The sequence below is a fragment of the Lonchura striata genome, chromosome 3 (assembly GCF_050655825.1).
Source record: "Lonchura striata isolate lonStrDom1 chromosome 3, ASM5065582v1, whole genome shotgun sequence".
Taxonomy (NCBI): Eukaryota; Metazoa; Chordata; class Aves; order Passeriformes; family Estrildidae; genus Lonchura; species Lonchura striata.
Window position 1 is genome coordinate 97,903,845 of NC_140705.1, and position 20,575 is coordinate 97,924,419.

The 20,575-nt window shown below is 38.4% G+C and overlaps 1 protein-coding gene across 2 annotated transcripts in view; it reads left to right on the forward strand.

The window, feature by feature from the left end:
- Nucleotides 1–4: 4 nt before the first annotated feature.
- Nucleotides 5–20,575, forward strand: part of NVL (nuclear VCP like) — a 38,284-nt gene continuing 17,713 nt past the window's right edge. Inside the window, exons 1-18 of one of the 2 annotated variants that reach the window (XM_031504195.3) lie at nt 5–97; nt 1,994–2,067; nt 2,619–2,671; nt 2,762–2,858; nt 3,728–3,782; nt 4,302–4,568; nt 5,738–5,861; nt 6,150–6,226; nt 6,519–6,653; nt 8,087–8,188; nt 10,019–10,136; nt 10,619–10,763; nt 13,076–13,334; nt 15,541–15,759; nt 16,322–16,426; nt 17,182–17,244; nt 18,390–18,509; nt 19,192–19,291. In XM_031504195.3, the coding sequence (XP_031360055.3) occupies nt 41–97; nt 1,994–2,067; nt 2,619–2,671; nt 2,762–2,858; nt 3,728–3,782; nt 4,302–4,568; nt 5,738–5,861; nt 6,150–6,226; nt 6,519–6,653; nt 8,087–8,188; nt 10,019–10,136; nt 10,619–10,763; nt 13,076–13,334; nt 15,541–15,759; nt 16,322–16,426; nt 17,182–17,244; nt 18,390–18,509; nt 19,192–19,291 (2,170 nt within the window). In that variant the 5' untranslated portion in view covers nt 5–40. The remainder of the gene's footprint in view (nt 98–1,993; nt 2,068–2,618; nt 2,672–2,761; nt 2,859–3,727; nt 3,783–4,301; nt 4,569–5,737; nt 5,862–6,149; nt 6,227–6,518; nt 6,654–8,086; nt 8,189–10,018; nt 10,137–10,618; nt 10,764–13,075; nt 13,335–15,540; nt 15,760–16,321; nt 16,427–17,181; nt 17,245–18,389; nt 18,510–19,191; nt 19,292–20,575) is intronic. The other variant, XM_085575919.1, reaches the window with a different exon arrangement.

Here is a 20,575-nt window from a genome sequence, read left to right on the forward strand (position 1 = left end):
TGCTGGGAAATGGAGTCCGCGCTCAGGCGGGGTGGCGGCCATGCGGTGCCGGCCCGGCCGCGTCTCCGATCCCCGGCTGAAGCAGCGCATCAAGCAGGTACCGCCCGCCCTCCCCGGCACCCCCGGGACCCCCCGGTACCACCGGCAGCAGCAGCCGGCGGGGGGCTCGTGTATCCCGCTGTGGCTGAGGGGCCTTGAGCATCCGGCCCGCACTGTGGCAGGAGAGGACCGAACCACGGCCCTGCCTCTGAGGGTTTTAGAAAGGCCTTAAAAAGGCTTTAGAAAGGTCTATTGGTTTGTTTTATTGATTTTAAATTTCTTTAAAGTTGGGGGTTTTATTCTATCATGCTCCTGCCCTCTTTAGTAGCTCTGGTCTTGAGGCTGGCTGCTGCTGCTTCACATGTGGAATGAATAGGGCAAAAGAGTACTCAAAGTAATTCATATATATATATATATATGTATATATGTACCTATTTTGTGTGTCTATGTGTATATATGCGTATGTATATATATATATTTATATGTGTATATGTATACATGTGGTGTGTATATATACACCTATACATCTGCATGTGTAAATGGTGTGTGTATATGTATATATTTGGACCTTAGGAAGAACTTCACAGAAAGGGTGATCAAACATTGGAATGCGCTGCCCAGGAGGTGGTGGAGTCGCCGTCCCTGGAGGTGTTTAAGGAAGGACTGGACTTGGCACTCAGTGCCGTGGTCTGGTGGACAGGTGGTGATCAGTCAGGGGTTGGACTTGATGGTCCCAGGGGTCTTTTCCAACCTAAATGATCCTGCGGTTCTGTGATACTGGCAAATGCTGTTTGTATTTGGAAATATGCTCGGTGATTTTATCGAACAGCTGAGAAAAGGGCAAAATGGGATTACTTCGCAAATACATGGGACAACAGGGAAAATTGTGATTCCTTCAAGTGCATCTTATCTCATCTTATGATGGTTTATAATGACTTTGTAGCTTGAACACCAGGTTTCTGAGCCTCTGTATAAATGCACTCCACTTCTAATTCCTTAAAATGAGACAGTGGCTGCTTGGTTTAATTCACAAGATCACACTGAGTGTGTCTTGACTATTCCAAAGTGGAAAGCCCAGCTGGGTTTATGGTAGCCTTGATGTTTTGTGCTGAGCAGGAGCTGCCCATAGGTGATCTGAAGTGCAGCAGAATTTTAAAAGCTAAATACGTATTCAGTTTGAGTGTTTTGTATTGAGTTATAAATTTAAATGAGGGTTTGAAATCCTCCTTGCTCTGACATTTGTGATACCGGATCTTTTAGGATGATTCTGGATTTTCTTCCTCTTTTTCAAGAAGGAATCCATCTTTATGGTATCAAAAGTTCTTGCTGCTGATTTGGAGAGTGGGGGAAGAAAGCAAATGGAGTACAGTTGTACATGAAATTTAGTACATTTTCTCACACTTTCATAAATGGGGTTTGAAAATGGGTTGGATTAGCTGCTGTCAGAGCAATAAAAATGTTTGAGAGAGAGAATTCACTTTCTTAACATAGTTCTCTGTAGTGCTCTCTGAAACGTCTTGTAAAGATTAAAGTTGTTCTTATGAGAGTATCCCTGCTGATTCACATAGATGGTTTCATTTTTAGGGCAGGAGATCTAAACCAAAAGGAGGATAACTGAGGGGAACCAGGACAATAAGATGGTGTTGGGTCAGCTCTGTTACTTTTATTTAGCTTTCTTGCTAAATAAAAGTAACAGAGCTGACCCAAGAGAAGTGATCAAATTCCCCAGGTGTAGGATGCTGCCTTTCCCCAGGAAGCAGAGCTGCCCAGTAATCTGTGCTTTAATAAGCATTTCCTATGTCATTGGGGAATACTTTCTGGTGTGTTCCAAGGCGTGAAAAGCTGATTCTGATTTCTAAGGAGGGAAGAATTTAAAATAGGTATATTTGGTAGAGCTGTTCTGGTGAAGTGATTGACAAAGATTTTATTCCCTGCTTAAAATTCTTCATTTCAGTATCTTGCAAGTAGTAAATGTGGGGAGTATGTTGACATTGGAATTCTAGCATCTGATTTGCAGAAAACCTACAGGTGAGCCAAGTTTTGTCTTCTTGTATCCTGTGTTCAAAATGTAGAATATATTAGTCTGATCCATTACATTCATTATGAAAGTTATAATTTTCTTTTATTATACCTTCATTAGCAGTTGTTGAGGTTGATTGAAACAATGAGATTATTTCCCTCTGTTGATATATTAATGACCCATATTTTATTAATGCATTGGCATTATAAGATCTAGCTGTGGTTTGTGTTTTTTATGGGATGATTTTTTTGTTTTTTTTTTAAATAAAAAGCTGCAGATTAGTTGCAGCATGTTGGGGTTTACCCCAGCAAGTTTAAAATGTGAGAGAAAATGACACCTCAGTGGAGACATGGGGGAGGAATAGAGGATCCAGTAAGACGCTAATTAATACCTTGCCTGCTTGCTCAGCAGGACAATCACGTTTTTGCCCAGGTAGTTTTTAATAAGAACCTGTGTGGAAGCTTGAGAATCAACTTCCCATGTATCTTTTCCACTAGGAATGACATTATGTTGAAGGAAAAATCATTTGGTGCAACCTGTTTATTTTGGTTTTTTTCAGTGTAGATTATGGACGAAGAAAAAGAAATGCCTTTAGGATACAAGTTGCAAAAGGTAGATTTGTTAATATTGTGTCCAAGATTCCAAATTCTTTGATTGTGCTTTGGCTGTTAATTCTTAACATGGTTGAACTTTTTCTTCCAGTGTTTGAAATAATCAGTAATGAAAAAGAACGTGAAGATTTGGCAGTTTTAGAATCTGAACATGTGGCAAAAAGAGCAAGACAACAAGAAAAAAATGAGTAAGAAGAATTTTTACCACTAGATTAATAATGTCATTGCTATTACTGTTTCTTTAAAGCTTTCTGGGTTTGGTTTATTATATTTTGATTGCTTCGAGGCTGCAGGTGGATCCCATAGGCTTGTGTTCTTCAGAAGTTACCTATAGTTATTGGAAACTTTTTTGGTGCTGAAGACAAGCAGATATCAAAGCCAATTATGATTTCTCTGCTGTGGGGAACATACAGCCCTGAATTAGTGGACAACCTTATGGCTTCCTTGATAGTTTTCCACATAATGCCCTTTGTTTCAGTTCCTTTGTTTTGTTCTTAATCGTTCTTGGGTGTGAGAGATACCGGCCACGTCTGAGAGATGAGACTGCCAGACAGGCTGTTCAGAGTAAATCACCAGTGGGTGTGAGATTGGAATGATTTCCTGACTCCTAACTCTGTCCATAATCTCACGGAGTGCTGTGTTTTCTCTAACCTGGAATAGATATTAAGGATCTCATGGGAAAGTAGGACACTGTTGTCAGAAGGATTGTTCTGGTTCAGCAGTGATTTGCTCCTATTTCCCTTGGTGAACTGAATCAGAGTGAACTCTACATCACTTATATAGGTCAGTCTTTCAGACAGGTTGGCAAGTTGATCCAACTCATCATACACTTGGAAAAGATGTAAGTTTTAAGTTTTAACTTTTAATGCTAGAAGATTGAAAGCATGGGAGACAGGAATTTCTCCCAGCATTAGGCTGGAGAGAAATTAGGCATCATATACACACCATGATTATGGGGAACCACATTGTATAAATCACTTTTGTTTTATTTTACAGGTGTCTCACTTGCATTTCTGCTCTGATAAATTAATAGTTTTTGTCTTCCTTCCCTGTTAAGCACTACTGGAAGTGGCACAGATGACTCTGACTATGATGATTATCCAGAAGATCTAGTAAGTTGTATTTTATTATGATTGTTTGTAGGTGTATAATATATGATTCTATGTTGTGAAATTGCACTTGAAGGGTTTGAAAAGGGAGATAAAGGTAAGGTCTAGTCAGAGGTAGCAATTCCAACTGAGAATCTGTGGAGCTGGAAGAAGGCTTCCTGAAGGAAAAAGAGGAATTTGTGTTGGGGAATCACTTTTGGGAAGGCACACTGAGAACCTGAAGGACTTGGCTATCAAATGGGTGAACTGACATCTCCAACTACTGCCAAAAGAGGTGCCTGCTCATTAACAGGAGTCATTCCAGGGTAGATTGCAAAGGCTGCTGCTCCTTCAGCCAACACATGCAGGTTTATATGCAGTCATTTGGTTTGCAGAGGAGTGGGTTGGAAGATGCATTATCTATTTTCTCCAGCAGGGGATAATGCTAAATTATGTTTATTAAATAGTTTCCATTGACCTCTAAATATAAATAATCCTAGTTAAAACCTTGTGTATTTTCTTTACAAATGTGTAAATCTGCAGTCTGCAAATCACATGAACAGTTCCCTGCTGAGCTTATACAAGAAGGGAAATCCTGATTCTGTTCCATCCACTCCAAAAAATGACCCAGTGGAGACCTCTCCTCGTGTGAGAACAGCACCTCACACGAGCAGCCTCGCACCAGAATCCAGAGGTGAAAGACGAATCTCTGATGGTGGCTGGTACATTGATAAAACTCCTGATGGGAAAGACTTCTTCATTGACCTTTCTGAGGATGGAGAAGGAGAGGAGAAAAAAGAGATTTCTGAGGTACTTTGTGTTTCACAAACCCGAGGTGTTCTAAGTAGATGCATAAATAGAATTGGCCCATGTTGTAAATGTAGGTAAACCTGATGGGAAGAGATGAGGATGTCTAACTCAATCAGAAGGATGAATGATTTCTTTATTATAATTATGTTAAAATACATTAATATACTATATAAAGGAAGATACAAAAAAATATAAACTTACTTGTTCTAACTATATCTCTAACTCACAATTGGTGACCCTCTCGCAAGAGTCCAGACACAGGTGGATTGAATTGGCCATCAGGCCCAAACAATCCACCTTGATCCAATCAAGGAACTATTCCAGGTAAACAATTCTCCAAACACATTCCACATGAGAAAAACAAGGAGCAGAAATACAGATAGTTTTCTTTCAATTCTCTCTGTGCACCTTTATGAAAAATCCTGAGAGAGAGAGAAATGTGCTTGCCACAGGCCCATTTCAAGCATGTTTGTACAGAAGGTAGAAAGTCACCAAATAATGAATTTCTTCCAGATTTTTTTGAGGAAAATGTAATTGTCAGTATCAAAGAGGCCCAGATTAGTGTCCATACTGAGAGAAAGATGAGCAGAACATAGCTGTTATTTATTGCATTTGCCGGTGACCACTACCTGGGCTGTGGCTTGCTGCAGCCACAGCAGGTGTTTTTCCGTGGCCAATGGTAAAGTTTTAGTGACCCTGGGGAAACTTCTTTTTATTTCTTTTATCCTGTAATAGTACTTATCTTGTATGCATTTAACTTGTGTTAGCACTGAATAACATTTTCTTACACCTCCTTGTGACTTACTAGAAATAAAACTTGTTTCCAGTGGAATAAATACATTTGTATGGTTGCATTCATGCCCAAAGTGGATTCCTCCATGGCATGTAAATAACTGGTGTCTGATTTTGGTTAGTAGTTTTGAGGGGGTTTGTTTGGTTTTTTTGCTCTGTTGTCTTAACGAAAAAAGTGACTGTTGTAATTGACCCATTTAAAAATAAGGCAAATCCTAAGTAAGAGTTCCTGCAAAAAGGTGTACGTTCCTGCCTTTCTTGTCTTTATATTTGTGTAAGTTAAGCATCATAGACACCCATTTTGTTAGTTTTAAGTTTTTGCAGAAGTTCACTGACTTGGAAGGTTTTGTGTATATAATTCTGGTTTTATGTCCTAGAAACCAACAGAATTTTCTGTCTTGGAAAGTGAAAGAAAGAAGACAAAGGGCAGGAGAGCAAAAAGGAAAAAAGGAGAATTTCCAGATGTAGATAGAGAAATTGAATCCATGTTACTTAAGAAAGGTGAGAAGCTATTTTTGGTATGTTACTCCAAACAAAGAGATAGTATTAGATCTTGTAATCTGTTACCAGAGAAGTATTTTCTGATGTGCAGAGAAGTGACCCCAGGCAGTTTTTAAGAGAAATTTAGCCTTAATGTTGTACTAAAATAATACTGCAATCCCGTGTCTACTACTATAAAATAATATTACACTGTGTGCTTGGCTATTTGTTTAGGCTGAGTACGTTTTGTTCAGTATTAGCAAATACATTTACGCCATGGCTAAATTTGTGTCTTCTCTTCTTTAACAGCGAGAAATAAGGGGTCAGAGCTTTACCACCCTTCAGTGAAGTTTGAGGATGTAGGAGGCAATGATGAAACATTAAAGGTTAGTTAAAATTCTATTGGTGGGCTACAGGATGCACTGAATAAAATGTGTCATGAAAAATGACAAGAAATACTGCAGAGTTCTGCAATGGCATGAGTATGCATCTGCATGGCACTGAGTAAAGCTGCTTATACCAACAGGCAAGGTTGTTGGCTTTTCTCTAATTAATTTTTCTTTAAGCAGTCATTGAATTCAGATTGTTCAACAGAACTTGTTTTATTTAGCCCTGTCTATAAGCATAGCAAATACTAATTTCTTCAATTTAAATGGAGATTTATTTTGTTCTTAACAGGAAATATGCAAGATGCTCCTTCACATCCGTCATCCTGAGGTCTACACCCACTTAGGAGTGGTTCCACCTCGGGGCTTTCTTTTGCATGGGCCACCAGGATGTGGGAAGACACTGCTGGCACAGGCAATTGCTGGGGTGAGATGGCTTCACATTTACAGCTTCTTCCTTTTCTGAGTTACTTTTAGAGGGACAGAGAATAATATTCTGTCAGAAGAGACTAGAGCTTTTCATTTTAACCATCCTATGATAGTCTGAAATGTTAATCTTTACTTCCTTTGTTTGTATTCCATCTGAATCTTTGCTTGATAGAACCTCATACATAAAGAGTCACGTTGACAAGGTTTTATCTGTAATTTAACTGTTTTGAGGCACTCCCAGAACAGAGCAATACAGGCACCACAGGTGTTTTAAGAAGGGTATAAATGAAAGATAATTTTGGTTAAATTTACCATACTGTTTCTGATCTAGGCTCAACCTTACCACCTTTTATGAGGCATTACATTGATTCTGTTGGTTATTAAACAGCTGATTTCTGAACTGGATCTTGCCTTGCCTGTGTCATACTAATGTTTTCAGAGCACATGACACTACTGTTCTTATAGTTGGGGGTGAAAGTGAAGCTACTGTGCTACTGTTCTGTTTTGGATATAAATCTAAGGACTTTAAAGGGCTCTCAGTGATAACTGTGGACATTTCTTTTTCTTTAATACAGTTGCTCCTTCAATGTTACTGATTATATCCTTAAAGTTAGATGCACATAAATTACTGACTTTTGTAGTGCAGATAAATAAAAGATATTTATTCCTGAAATGCTGGTTACACGCTTCTGACATTGTTTCAGATGTTTTAATTAAGAAGATTTAGATGTTTTCTTTGTAATATTAGAATATCTTTCTTATTGTAACATAGAACCCTTTGAATAATTTGATGATATTTAATGCTTCAGTAAGTATCTGTGCGCTGGAAAGGTACTACATTTGAGGAAAGAAACATGTCACAAGTGAAAAACTTGGAGATTAAATAAATTTAATGACTGCTTCTTAAATATTTTTTTTACATAAGAGAATTTTCAGTAGTGCTCTTTTAGGCAAATTACTTTCTTTGGGCACCATAGGGTCCCTGGTAGCCTTGAGTTGCATAACTTAGGGTTCATTTTTTTTTATATGTTAAATTTGGGATAGTTTTCTTTTATATGTATTTCCAAGACCTTGGAATAGGCTGCAACAACCTGTAGCACTATTGTGCTACAGTTTATTAAAATTGCAGTTGTGATATAGCAGAAAACATTGAGTGTGAGGTTTGCAAATATCTTGCTGTACAATCCTGCACAGATATTTCTTGAACAGGACTCTGGGAGCCAAACCTGCTGGGGAATACCTTCCACACTGCTAAGCAATGCTTTGTTACCCATTTTAAGTTGGAGGATGATCCTTATCTTTTTTACCAATTCCTAAAGATTTTGTCTTGAGTATGTAATTTGTAGGTCATACTGAAAAATGTTCGTCCTCAAGGACAGCCAGCTTTTCTAATCTCTGGATATATCATAAAATATTCCTTGTTTCCTCCAGGAGCTGGAGCTCCCAATGCTGAAGGTGGCAGCAACAGAGATTGTGTCTGGAGTGTCAGGGGAATCTGAGCAGAAACTGAGAGAACTGTTCGAGCAGGCTGTGGTAAGATGCCCACTGAAAATAGCTCTGTGAATTGTTTGTCTTTTTCTTTATAAAGATCCATACCATTGCTGTGGTTTGAATTAAATGTGAGTGAATCTTTATCCTGCTACACACGACTTGTCCCCCCTTCTGTGACCAGAATTCCATTGTACTGTCATGATCTCACAGAGCACAAAGCTTACTATTCTGAAGCCTTGACAAAAGATGGTTCATCATAGCAATGTAAAGAGAGCAACATAAATTATTTACATATTTGGATCTGCTCGGCTTGATATGTAAAAAAAAAAAAAATATTAAGAGCCATTCATTGTGCTTTTTTGTGACAACGGGTTTTTACTAGTTTTGTATGGCATGGAATTTGAGTGAATTGAGAGATTTTAGGCTGTGGCAGTCTAGGCAGAAAGCAGGAAATTTGGAACAAACATGATAAGAGCAGGAGAAAAGTTAAAGTTGGAGTCTTGCTTTGGTGTGACTTCTGGATGTAGTAGGAAGCAAAGAGAACAAGACAGGTTGAGATAATTTTAAGAAATGCAGATGTTTCTGGTTTTTAGTATGAGGCTGATGTTTTATTTCATGAGGCCGGTCTTCTGTTCCTGACCTGAGAATGTTCTGGTTTTCTGACTTTATTTCATTTTTCTATTCTCCCCCTAAACTGTTTGTAGGTACTTAAAGTATGCCCCTAAACAGGGCAAAAAGGTTGTTTGCAAAGCTGTTTGTTATGTTTCCTGTTCATACTAAATTTTAATTTTTAGAGATCCTTATTAAGAAGTTGTTTAAAATAAAATTACATAGGTTATGACAAGGAGTTTTTAGAAATTATGCATGTTTTGTATGTGTAGTGATCAAGGGGAGGTTGCTGTAAATTACTGTTACAGAAATAACATCTATTGCATAAAATACGTAATAAAATACATAAAATCTCTTGCCTTTCTGATAGTCTCCTACATTCCCTTAGGTAGTTTCCGCAGCAGTTTTTGTGCAGGGGGAAAGCCGGTAATAAAGATTACTCATGATTTGTGTGCCGTGGGATGTGCCCGGCCTTTTCCCCTCGGTCCCAGCGGAAGGGGATGACCACGAGATGGCGCAGCCGGAGCTGGGAGCACCCAGTGCTGCTGGGGAGCCGCCGGCTTTTTACCTGGGGCTTCTTTGGAGCAAGACTCCGCTGTTTTCCTTAAGTATCCCTTTGCACAACTTGTGCTTTTCGGGAATATTGATGATCTTACATCAGCTAAGCACCGTTATATTAGTTACACTAATTATTGATCCGTATTATTATTGGATTTTAATGAAGTTCATGGAAGTTTAGAACACTTTTGTGAGTTTCTTACTGCTCATTTTTACTCTTTGAATGTGGTCGGGCTCTGTAGTAGTCTTGAAGTTCCATGACCACCTACTGCTCTTGTTTCTTTCTGTGTGGCAATAATGCTACTTTTGAAATTCCACAGCTCTAATGTCACTAACAAAACAAACAATAAACCTAACCAGACCTTTCTTGTGTGCTTGTCATTTATGGACTTCAGCAGGCAGTCACAATGAAATATTTAGGGAAAACATAAGGCAACACAGAGGTATATTTAAATTTAGACACTGTTTGGAGACTGTCTAAAATTTAATATCTCATGCCTTAATAATTCCATAGCTTCAGATCAGTGAAGTTTCATAGTCTGTTTGCTCTCCAGATTGTCAGCAAGAACAGCAGAATTATTCCAGGACTTGATTGTACAGCAGATTTACAGTAAGAGTTAGAGATCAGAAAACCTGAAACATCTCTTTCTTGTAATACACTCTGTCAGTGTGATTTTGTAATTATGAATCTTCCCTGTTCCTTAGTCCAGTGCTCCCTGTGTCCTTTTCATTGACGAGATCGATGCGATCACCCCAAAGAGAGAAGTCGCATCCAAGGACATGGAGCGGAGGATTGTAGCTCAGTTCCTCACTTGTATGGATGGTGAGTTTCAGGAACAGCTGTGCTAAAAACAGATTATAATTATCAGGCTCACTGTCTGCTTCCTTTCAGTAGTGACTTGTACTTACTTTAGAGGAGATAGTGGCAATAATTTTTCTTATTTTGACTCAGTTTGCCTGGGCAATGGTGGGAAGACCATAATAAATTTGAAGGGGTGTTACTACAATATTTTGACAGTGGTCTGTACAGCATTATATAAGCCTGTCTGTTGTAGAAACAGAAATAATGGGGAATCTGTTAAATTTATTAATAATTAATTAATCTGTTAATTTTAAAATTTTTTCTTGATTGTGCAAAATTCAAGTTTTAGGTAGTAGAGACAGAGACGAACAGCAGTTCAGTCGGACTGAGTAGTTTATCTCTGCTGACTACTATAATGTGCTGCAGAAACAGCGTCCCACAGATATGGGAACAAAGTTTGGACAGTGAATATGTGTACTGACTTCCTTCCTTATTTCCCTTAGACCTGAATAATGTGGCTGCCACTACCCAGGTCCTTGTTATTGGAGCGACAAACAGACCTGACTCCCTGGACCCTGCACTGAGGAGAGCTGGGAGATTTGACAGAGAAATTTGTTTAGGGATCCCAGATGAAGGGGCAAGAGAGAAGTATGTGTTGTGAAGTTAAACTTTCTTTTTGATACATTGACAAATAAGAAAATAATGTGCAAGTTGACTTACAAATTAAGGAAAAGTACTTTGGTGTGCTTAGTTCTGTTTGTACATGTACACACCTGTGGGTCAGCACACACTGAAAAGTTGCAGAAGACATTAAGTGAGCACCTATCTTGGTAGCTCTGCCTACATGTGGAGTAATTTCCATTCTTATGTGCAGATCTCCTTTTAATGTTATGTTAATAACTTTCCTAGTGCCTTAACAGTACAGATGATGTAATTTTTTTATTAATTTTTTTATTATTTAAGACATAACGTGTCTTTCCTCATGTTCAGGAAGTTAACATTCTGTCTTTGGTGCTTCCAATGTAGTTATTAAATTAGGAATGTAAATTACGTAAAGCCTGTTTGTACCTTAAGCAGCAGGCCTGGATTCTTCCATTCCTTTCCTCATGGAAATACACCAGTCCAGGCATTAAGCTGAGATGCAGTCATCCTGTGTTGTGTAACTGTCCTTTTTTACTCCAAAGATCTATGACTATCAGACTAAGTTAAAAGAAATAAATCCATTTTTGCATCTTTAATTAAAAAGGAACTGCTACACATTTTCTCAACAGCAAAAAACACAGGAAGGGAAGTCTGAAAAATTTACAGCTTATCTTGTTATGGAAAGGAAAGAAAGGTTAAAGGATAAGTTTCTTGGTTTCAAATAATAATATTTTCAGGTTGAAGAGGCAAACAGAGTGGCCTGCAGTATTGCCCACTTTGTGTTGTCAGCACTCAGGCCTTTATTCCCACTGGGTTTTTTTTTTTTTTTTTTTTTTCTCTTCCCTTTCTTTTTCCTCCAGATTTACTGCCCTGTACTAACTGCGTTCCTCTTGGCTGTGGGCAAGACATGCAGGTGGTTAGAGGCAGAACTAATGGGTACCTGAGGAGATTGTGATTCTCTGATAGTTCCTAGGAGCATGGTAAAATGCTGATATTCCCAAAAATAGCATGGAGAGGAGTTGTGGATGGCAGAGCCATCGTGGTGTGTAGAGATCATTCACAGGTTTGAGTGGAGTCACAGGCATTCATGGTGTTGTTTGTTTGTATTTTTGTTCCTGGAGATGTAGGTTTCCAGGGACTGATGATTTTATTTTTAAATTCTTCCCTCCTCCTGCTTTCTGGTTTTTTTTTTTTTGGAGAGCATGGTGGTGTTGATTTGTTCCTTTATTTTAAAATGAAAGGGTTGCATAGACCTTATAAGTCCTCACAGTGTGCTGATTTACAGGGTGAGTCTTGCTGAAGGCAAGATTTGAACTGCTGATTTGTGGTTCTGCAGCCTTAAGGGGTGGAGTGAGATAAGAAAGTGTACCTGGAGATCTTGCTTTACCTGTAAAGTGTTTTCTTGTGCAAATTCAGAATGAGCCATGTGTAGTCCTGAACTGTTTACACTTCAACTCAATCGATTAACTGCAGCTCTTGTCAGACAGGTTAAAAAATCTTGAGAAACAGGCTGTTATCCCTAATAAAGATTGAAAAGAGATGACAGAACTTGCTAGTGGGGAGGGAAAAAGATGAAATATATACAACTTTAGAGTTTTGAAGAGTTTAATTACTTGGGTTTTTTATAACTTTTCTATAGTTACGTTATTTGAGCTAGAAATAATTTGAACTAGTTTTTATAGGAACTAGGAATATGTTACTGATCTGGACTTCTTTGGTTTGTGCTGCCTTTTAAAAATATTTTCCCAATGAAGTTATATTTTGCTGTTGTATTCTTGTATTCTTCTTTCTGTGGTCAGGTAAAGATACTGAAGATTAAACCAGAGCTTCTCACACAGTCTGATTTCATTTGCTTCTTGCAGAACAGCTTGTTGTAAATATTCTTCAATAAATAAATTTCTAAAAAGTGGCATGGAACAGATATTGCAGCCTTAGGTTGTTAGGAGTACAAGGTTAAATTTATCAGAGGATAACTTGTGTGTATCTCCGTGGTACACTGAGATTTACCCTGTCAGATTTTAATATTGGAGTTGAAAGGTGACCTGTAATTCTTAAGTCGTCAAAACTACTGATTAGCAATGCCTGGTTGAGGCTGTTGGGTTTTGTTTAAGAAGTGACAGGAAGTTTATAGCACAGTTCTGTGGGTTTCAGTGGTGGTTACTTCCTACTTGAGCAAAAATTTCCCACTGTGCTATTTCAGTTCATGTGGACTGAAAGAGACATTAAATGCTGTTTGTTTTCATGTGAAGAAAAAAAAAACTAACAGCTTTTTCTCCAGTTTATATTTTCTTTTTTTTTTTCTTCCCGTACTTGATTAGAATTCTTCAGACTTTGTGTCGCAAACTGAAGCTCCCGGAGTCGTTTGAGTTCCGTCATTTGGCACGGCTGACTCCGGGCTATGTGGGGGCTGATCTGATGGCCCTGTGCCGTGAGGCAGCCATGGGCACAGTCAACAGGGTCCTGATAACATCTGGGGAGCACCACACACCTGGGGGGAGCACAGCTGAAGGAAGCCCAGGGGTAGGAGCAGACATCCTGGAGGAAGAGCGCACCAACCAACCACAACTTCCACCTAAGGTATGTGTTCCTTGAAGCGTGTGTTTTTAACATCTGAAGAGTTGTGCCACTTTGCAGTTAGGAAAGTCATTACTCATAAGTTATCAAACATCCATAGCCAACCTAATATTAAATTTAGATGTAGAAATGGCAGCTTGTAAGGCAGGAGCATAACTGCTAATGATCCATATAGTGGGCCTGGAAAAGTAGATCCCAAACCCCAGTTCTCCTAAAAATTATGTTCATGTTTTTATACAAGGTGTGTTTTTTCCCTGGGATTTTTTGTTTTGTGTTGTGTTGTTTTGTCTTCTAACAGAGCAGAGTTTCAAAGAGTGGCTGTACCTCTCTTCAAAAGTGTATTGACTGTAACAGAATTTTATAAGTATCAGACTTGAACTGAGTATTTTGCACCACCTGTTTGCTGTGCCCTCAGTGATATGTCTGTGATGATGCCTAGGGCTCTTCCCTGACCTGGTAGAGTTACAGTAAACCAGTCTAGAAGTATTTATGCAGCCTTTGTTTGCCTTCCAGCTATGTGATGACTTCAAGTAAATCACATGTGTCTAGTACCTGTAGCAGGTTTGAGTAAGAGAGGAGCTGTGAAAATGCAGCACGAGCGGATCTTTGTTGCAGAAATTAGTATTTCAAGTGCCAGAATTACTCTGGTCTAAGTAACATGAAGGTTAGTGAAGCAGAACAACTTTATATAGAAATCCTTGGTCCTACTTCTCAAAATTCAGAGTCTGTATATGCCTTCATTATGTGCAGGCCTCCTAAAGATTTGTCTGGAGATAAGCAGGCCTAAATGCACATTGTGCTCGGGTTCTGTTTTCAGGAGGGCTGTCACAGAGCAGTGTTGCTGTGATGACAAGAATCAGTATAAAAAGCTGTAGTAAGCCTTTGTATTAGTGTAACATAAGCATAGTGCTTATACCTCCCAGTGCTTCCTGGGGCCTGCTGTAGCCAGAAGAAAGTGGGGAGGGGCAGGTAGTTGCAGCTTTTATCAACATCACCATGATCAAAGGGGTCATTGAGAATGAGGAAGTCTAATCCTAACAAAGCCATGTTTTGATAGCTGGCAGGAGGTTGACATAGTCTAATACAGGGTATTGTCATTAAAACCCTTGTATTATGTTTATAATGGGAAAATAAACATACAAAACCTTTAAAAATCATTCACACAATTAGAGTAAACAAACCCAGTGGTCCTGGCTATTTCAGAGGTTCTCTCAATGGCTCTGTTAAGAGGAGGAGGGAGGACCTAAAAGGAATATCAGGCATTCGAAGCACTTGTATTTCTTTGTGATCAGCTGTAGAACTATCCTGTATGAATTTGATAGGAATTGATACTTTTTCTTTCTACGCCTGTAGGAAAAACATTGAAACTTAACAGAGTTTTTACTTTTTTTTCCCCTCTATTTTATAATGAAAATCCTGATACAGTTTTACTTGTAGTGCAGTGCCAGTTTGCTTTGCTGCTGCCTTTTGTATTAGAATGGGAATGCATTTATGTTGTGAAGATCTAAAGTTCTTTCGTGGAATGTGTTCTCAGTTCCCAGTATGGAACTGATTGGAGAAATTGGAATGTACCTCCCTTGGTCGCTGTGGTCTGCAACATGGGGCAGTGCAGAAAAGCATTACCCTGCATCTCTGTCCTGTTTGCCCAAATTTTTGCAGGGCCTGATTCCAGAACCCAGGTCTAACCAGGCTGAGGAAATGAGTTGTCTTGAAATTAGATAGGTGTTAAATCAAAGTGAATGTTCTAGAAGTGTGTTCAGAGTTTTAACAGTTTATACAGAACTGAATACTCTGCAAATTGTTGGAATTGTGCTGTCCAGCAGTTTTCACTTATTCCTGAAAGCAGTTGCTTGTTAAAAGTAGAATTAATACATATAAATAATACATATTTTGGAAATTTCATCATGGAAATAACTTTTCCTAGTCAATGTGGGAGAAGCAGTAGGAAGAATTGGAAGGCAAAATACATGTGCTAGCTCATTTTCTGTAGCATCTTTTAGGCTCAGCTCAGTGCCTTCAGACCTGTTAAATGTATACAGAGCTTCCCGGAAACATTTTTATCATTTATAGTAATTTGCATATTTTATGTGCATTATATATAATAATGTGATTGATAGTTGAAGTATGGCTTTGAAAAAGCCCTAAAAATGGTTCTGGAAATCTAACCCAGTTGCATAATCTTTTTCCCTCCCTTTCCATGTACGTTAAGGATGAATTGCAGAGACTTTTGGATTTGCTGAAGGAGCAAGCCCCCTTGCCTGAGGAGCAGCTGCAGAAGCTGTGCATTGAGATGAATGATTTTATTGTTGCACTGTCATCAGTGCAGCCCTCTGCCAAGAGAGAAGGCTTTGTCACAATCCCTGATGTGACATGGGCAGACATCGGAGCCCTGGAAGATGTTCGGGAGGAGCTGACCATGGCAATATTGGTATGTCCTAACCTCACTTCCAAAGGGCTTTTGCACTCCCCCCTGTGCAGGAAAAAAACCTGTTGGTTTTCAATATTTATTTAAGGTATAGGGCTATTTTGCAATATCTTTATTTAAAGCAGTCACGCTTGTATAATTTACTTCAGAATTTCTTTGAAGTCTGGTGTTTGTATTTAATATTTTGCTTTTCATATTCATGCTTTCAGTGTGTTTGTATTGCTCAATCTTTAAGTATTCTAGAAGTTGTGTACCAATAACCTTGGTTATGCAACTACCACACGAAGAATTGGGGACTACTTAGCTGGAAGCTTAGCAATCTTGAACATTAACACCTTTAGGTAACTTTGGTAAATAAAATCTTTGCCTCTGAATAAGGATATTTCTCCCATTTAGGGGTAATTAGCAGTGCAAGATATTAAGTTGCTGATCAAATTTTTATTCTTTTAGTCTATTAAAAATTGGATAAATAACTTGCTATGAATGATTTTTCATCCAGTTGTAACTAAAATGAAAAGTTTCTTGTTTTCTTTATTCCAGAAATAACAATGATAATTTTTTTTAGGCACCTGTGCGAAACCCGGAGCAGTTTAAAGCTCTGGGCCTGACTACTCCAGCTGGTGTCCTGCTTGCAGGGCCTCCAGGGTGTGGCAAAACACTGTTAGCTAAGGTAATGCATTTTCTAAACATCATTAAAAATACTGGAGAATCCTCTTGAAATGGATGTTTTTGTAGGATGAGTCTGGATCATAGTGCAAGAAGTTGGCCTTTTGCACCACATTTCATCAGAAATCTAAATTTAGGCCTTTGTGCTGAAGTGATTTGATTTTTCTTGCAGAAAGTTATAACTTTACTTGAATGGAGAGGGAATTCCTGCAAAACCTGAAGGAATGAGCTTGATTAAGGAAGAAATAGCAAAGATGAGAAGAAACTCTGTTTGGAATATTTTACTATAACTAAATTATGTATTTGGGAGTACTCTGCAGCTCTTAGTGAAAATAGTTCTTTCTGTTGTGCTTCTTGAGCATTTCAGTTCTTGCCACATCTCCGTGTAAATGCAGATAATCATGCAAATTTCAGATTGTTTCTCATTTTGTCTTCAGGTGCTCTTAGGGTGTTGAATATATCTTTAAGTCCCATAGTTACTGGATATTCTGCAGCTGGTGTGGGGGGGTTGGGTGTGAATCTGGAGCTCCCTCATCAGGGAGAGAGAATACATTGCTAAATTCCCCACTCCCCTCCCACTCTTAATTACATATAATTATAGTTTGTACTGTTTTCTATATTTTGCAAACAGTTGCTATCTGTATGTTCTTCCCCTTATATTTGTTTATTACTTTTATTACTCCATGGACAGAACCCAAGCAGACATGATAAACGTGTGTTTTATATATCTTCATCTATCTGTCTTTGCCTTTTTTACAGGCCGTGGCAAACGAGTCTGGACTGAACTTCATATCTGTGAAAGGTCCTGAGCTGCTAAATATGGTACATGCTAATCATGGGGCTTTTGTTATGTATGGAATTCTTGTCCAAAATGTGGGGCAGGCAAAATTCCTGATAATTACACAACTGGTACTGGTGCAGCTGGAGTTGCCTTATTTAACCTCTCCTTAAAGTTTTTAGCAGTGAAGTTGTTCATGTGGGAAGAAAAAAATCACCTGTGTATCTTAAATATTTATCTTAGTTTAAATTATGTGGCATGTAACCCTTCTTGACTCGAAGTAGGATTTGTAAATGACCAGCTACATACATCACTGCTTTTCTGTAGCATGGAGATTTTAAATGTCAACAGATAAAAGTGCTGTAGTTCAAATTTTCGAAGCACTGGACTTAGAGGTGCTGTGATGTAACTTCAGTCCCTTTCAGAGTCAAGAGAATGTGTTGAGCTGAGCAAGGTGGCTGCAGCTCCCATGTAGTGGGGCCATTATCAGTAATGTGGAAGCTGAAACCCACGTACTGGATTTTATCTCTTCCCAAACATTTTTTTATATGCCTACTTCAAGTATTGATACAGATAGGAAATAGAACACTTAAGTTAATGAGGAGCCCAACTTCCATGTGAAATACAGAGAAGATGGTTGGCTGTGGTTCAGAGACTGTGTTAACATATAAATTGTATCAAAACATATTTGTTTGGAAAAAACTAAGTTTTTCAATTTACAGCTTCACAGCCCCTGTTCCTACAATTCAACATTCAGAGTGAAATTCTGGCTGACTTTTCAGTTCCCTACCACCAAGCCTGTCTTCAGGCAACAACTCCATGAACTTCAGATGTTCATTGTGTTCATATTGCTCACTGGGTTTGTTTAGGAACAGCTGAACAACAGGGTCCTTAACTAAGACTGTATTTGTTAATTCTCATCACCAAAATTATGGCAAGTTAGAGTTCTTGTCCAGAAAAAAGGAATTCTTTTAAACTCTGAATGTACTGCAAATTGTCAAAAGTCAGCTAGTGACAGTTCCCCTGTAAATCATGATCAGTAAAGAAACAGAGATAAGAGACTTGTCTGAAAAAAAGCAGATTACTGGGTTGGATTTCTTCCTTGCAAAGTGCCTTAAATAGTGTTTAAAACTACTGCAAAACCTTCGTGTCTTACATAGTTTCAATGCTGTGTCTCATATTGTTTCAGTATGTGGGTGAAAGTGAGCGTGCTGTCCGTCAGGTGTTCCAGCGTGCCAGGAATTCTGCCCCCTGTGTTATATTCTTCGATGAAGTTGATGCTTTGTGCCCTCGGAGGTCTGACCGTGAAGTGAGTCTGCCTTGGGATATCTCCACAAATCAATCCTCTCAGTTACAGCTTTTGGGACATTGCAGGCAACAGAATTTCCCAGAAGGATATCTCCCAAGAAAAGCAATTCACTAAACTTTTATTTGAGTGAAATATATTGGTCAAGTTTTATAAAGCTTAATACTTTTTTTGTATGCATATATAAAAAAATATCCAGAGAAATTCAGGTTAAGTTACTAAGTTTGGTTATAGGATGTCACTACTATGGAATTGCTATTTACCTCTCAGTAGCTCACCTGCTTAAAATTTTGTTTCAGAGGTTTCAATATTTAAGAACTCTTTTCCTTCAAAAAACTGAATATTGAGAAATTTTGTCCTGTTGAGGTAGATATCAAAGCAGCTAGTAAAAATATTTGTATGTACTCCTTCAAGTGAGTCCTTTAGTTTTGATGGGCAAGAAAAGGTTTGACACGTGTAAAAATATTTGGGAAGTGTGTAGATAGCATGAATTTGGGATGCAGATATACTAAGAGTATGAGAGAAGGACTTGGCAATGGAGCTACATTGGAAGTGTGAAAAATAAATTTTTTCTTGGAGTAATATTTCAGTGCAGGGAGTTAGTAGATCTTTTGTTTCTTTTACCTTGAAATAGTCACATTCCCAGTGTTCCTTTGATTTTGTTGACAAATTTCTCCTTCCAAAGTCAGGAGCCAGTGTGCGGGTAGTGAACCAGCTCCTCACCGAGATGGATGGGCTGGAGAATCGGCAGCAGGTTTTCATTATGGCTGCCACAAACAGGCCAGGTAAGGACCCAGAAGTCAGAAACAAGAAATCAGACGTCCTCGGTTCTCCTTTAACAAAGTAATGTGTTCCTAAATATTTGAATTCTCTAACTAAGCCTGTTCTCTACTTAAAATTACAGTGTCTGCTCAAATCAAAAGCTTTTCTGATCAGTTAATCTGTTCCATGTTCATGTGGTATTGTGAGATAAAGCAGTCTCTTTAAAATGTGTCTCACTTAGCACCTGGTATCATTGCTGTTAAATTGCTTTGAAAGAACTTTGACTGCTGTGGATTATCTCCGTGCAATACAGAAGCAGAAAAGAGACTTAAAATGTATTTTTTTTCTGCTTAAATTGATTTTCTATCCAAAGCAGCCTTATCGTTTTCTGCTATCTTTTTTTTTTTTTTCTTTTTTTTTGCCTTAAGACATCTGTCTCATGGTAAGTAATTTTTCCATTTGCTTATATTTGCTTCCTGGGCTCTATATTCCACACTAGACTCTGTAATGGTTACTCTTCTGTTTCTTCATGTTCTATCCAGCTTGGATATTAACAGCTGTCTTTGCTCCCTTGCTGGTTCTTCAGCTTTTGGCAGCTCTTGCAATTCCCACAGCACCTTCTCAATTAGGCAGCTAAACACTGCTTTACAAACATCATGTGTTTTACAGGCAACTTTGTATCTCTGTTTTTGGGTTTGTTTTGGATTATGGACACATCTTGTGTTTTATACATAGGAACAAACTTGTCTTTCCTGAATTTGAATTCCATGTAGAAGCTATGGGTTGTAGATAATGGAATTTGTTGTCAGTTTAGGAAGAAACAAGTGTGAAGGTATTGCACTTCTTTAGTTATGATTATTTTTCTGAATATTGCAAGTGAAATTAAATTCAGGGTTACAAGTCTGTCTTGGTAAAGCCTTACTGGTGTGGGTACCAGAATACTGGAAAGAACGTTTGCACCTAGAACAGGTATTTGGTAAATTCCTACTTACAGTGAGACAGTTATTTCTTACCTGCATGTATTGAGTAAGGACAAGATGTAGTTTTGCTGAGAAATGGCTTAATAGGAAAAATAGTAGCATGGCTATTTTGGATATAATTTGGAAGATGGGGAAGTTAAAATACTTTATATTGCTTGTGTTCTATAAATTAAGAAAAAATTGCCTATCTATGATAGGCAACTGTTAGGTGGGGTTTTTTTTCCCAATGGTCAAAAGCTTCAAAGGGTTGGAAGAACATCTTCCTATGTCTCAAATTCTTTGCACCATGACAAACCTTCCATGTGGTGAAATATGAGCAGTAGGGGC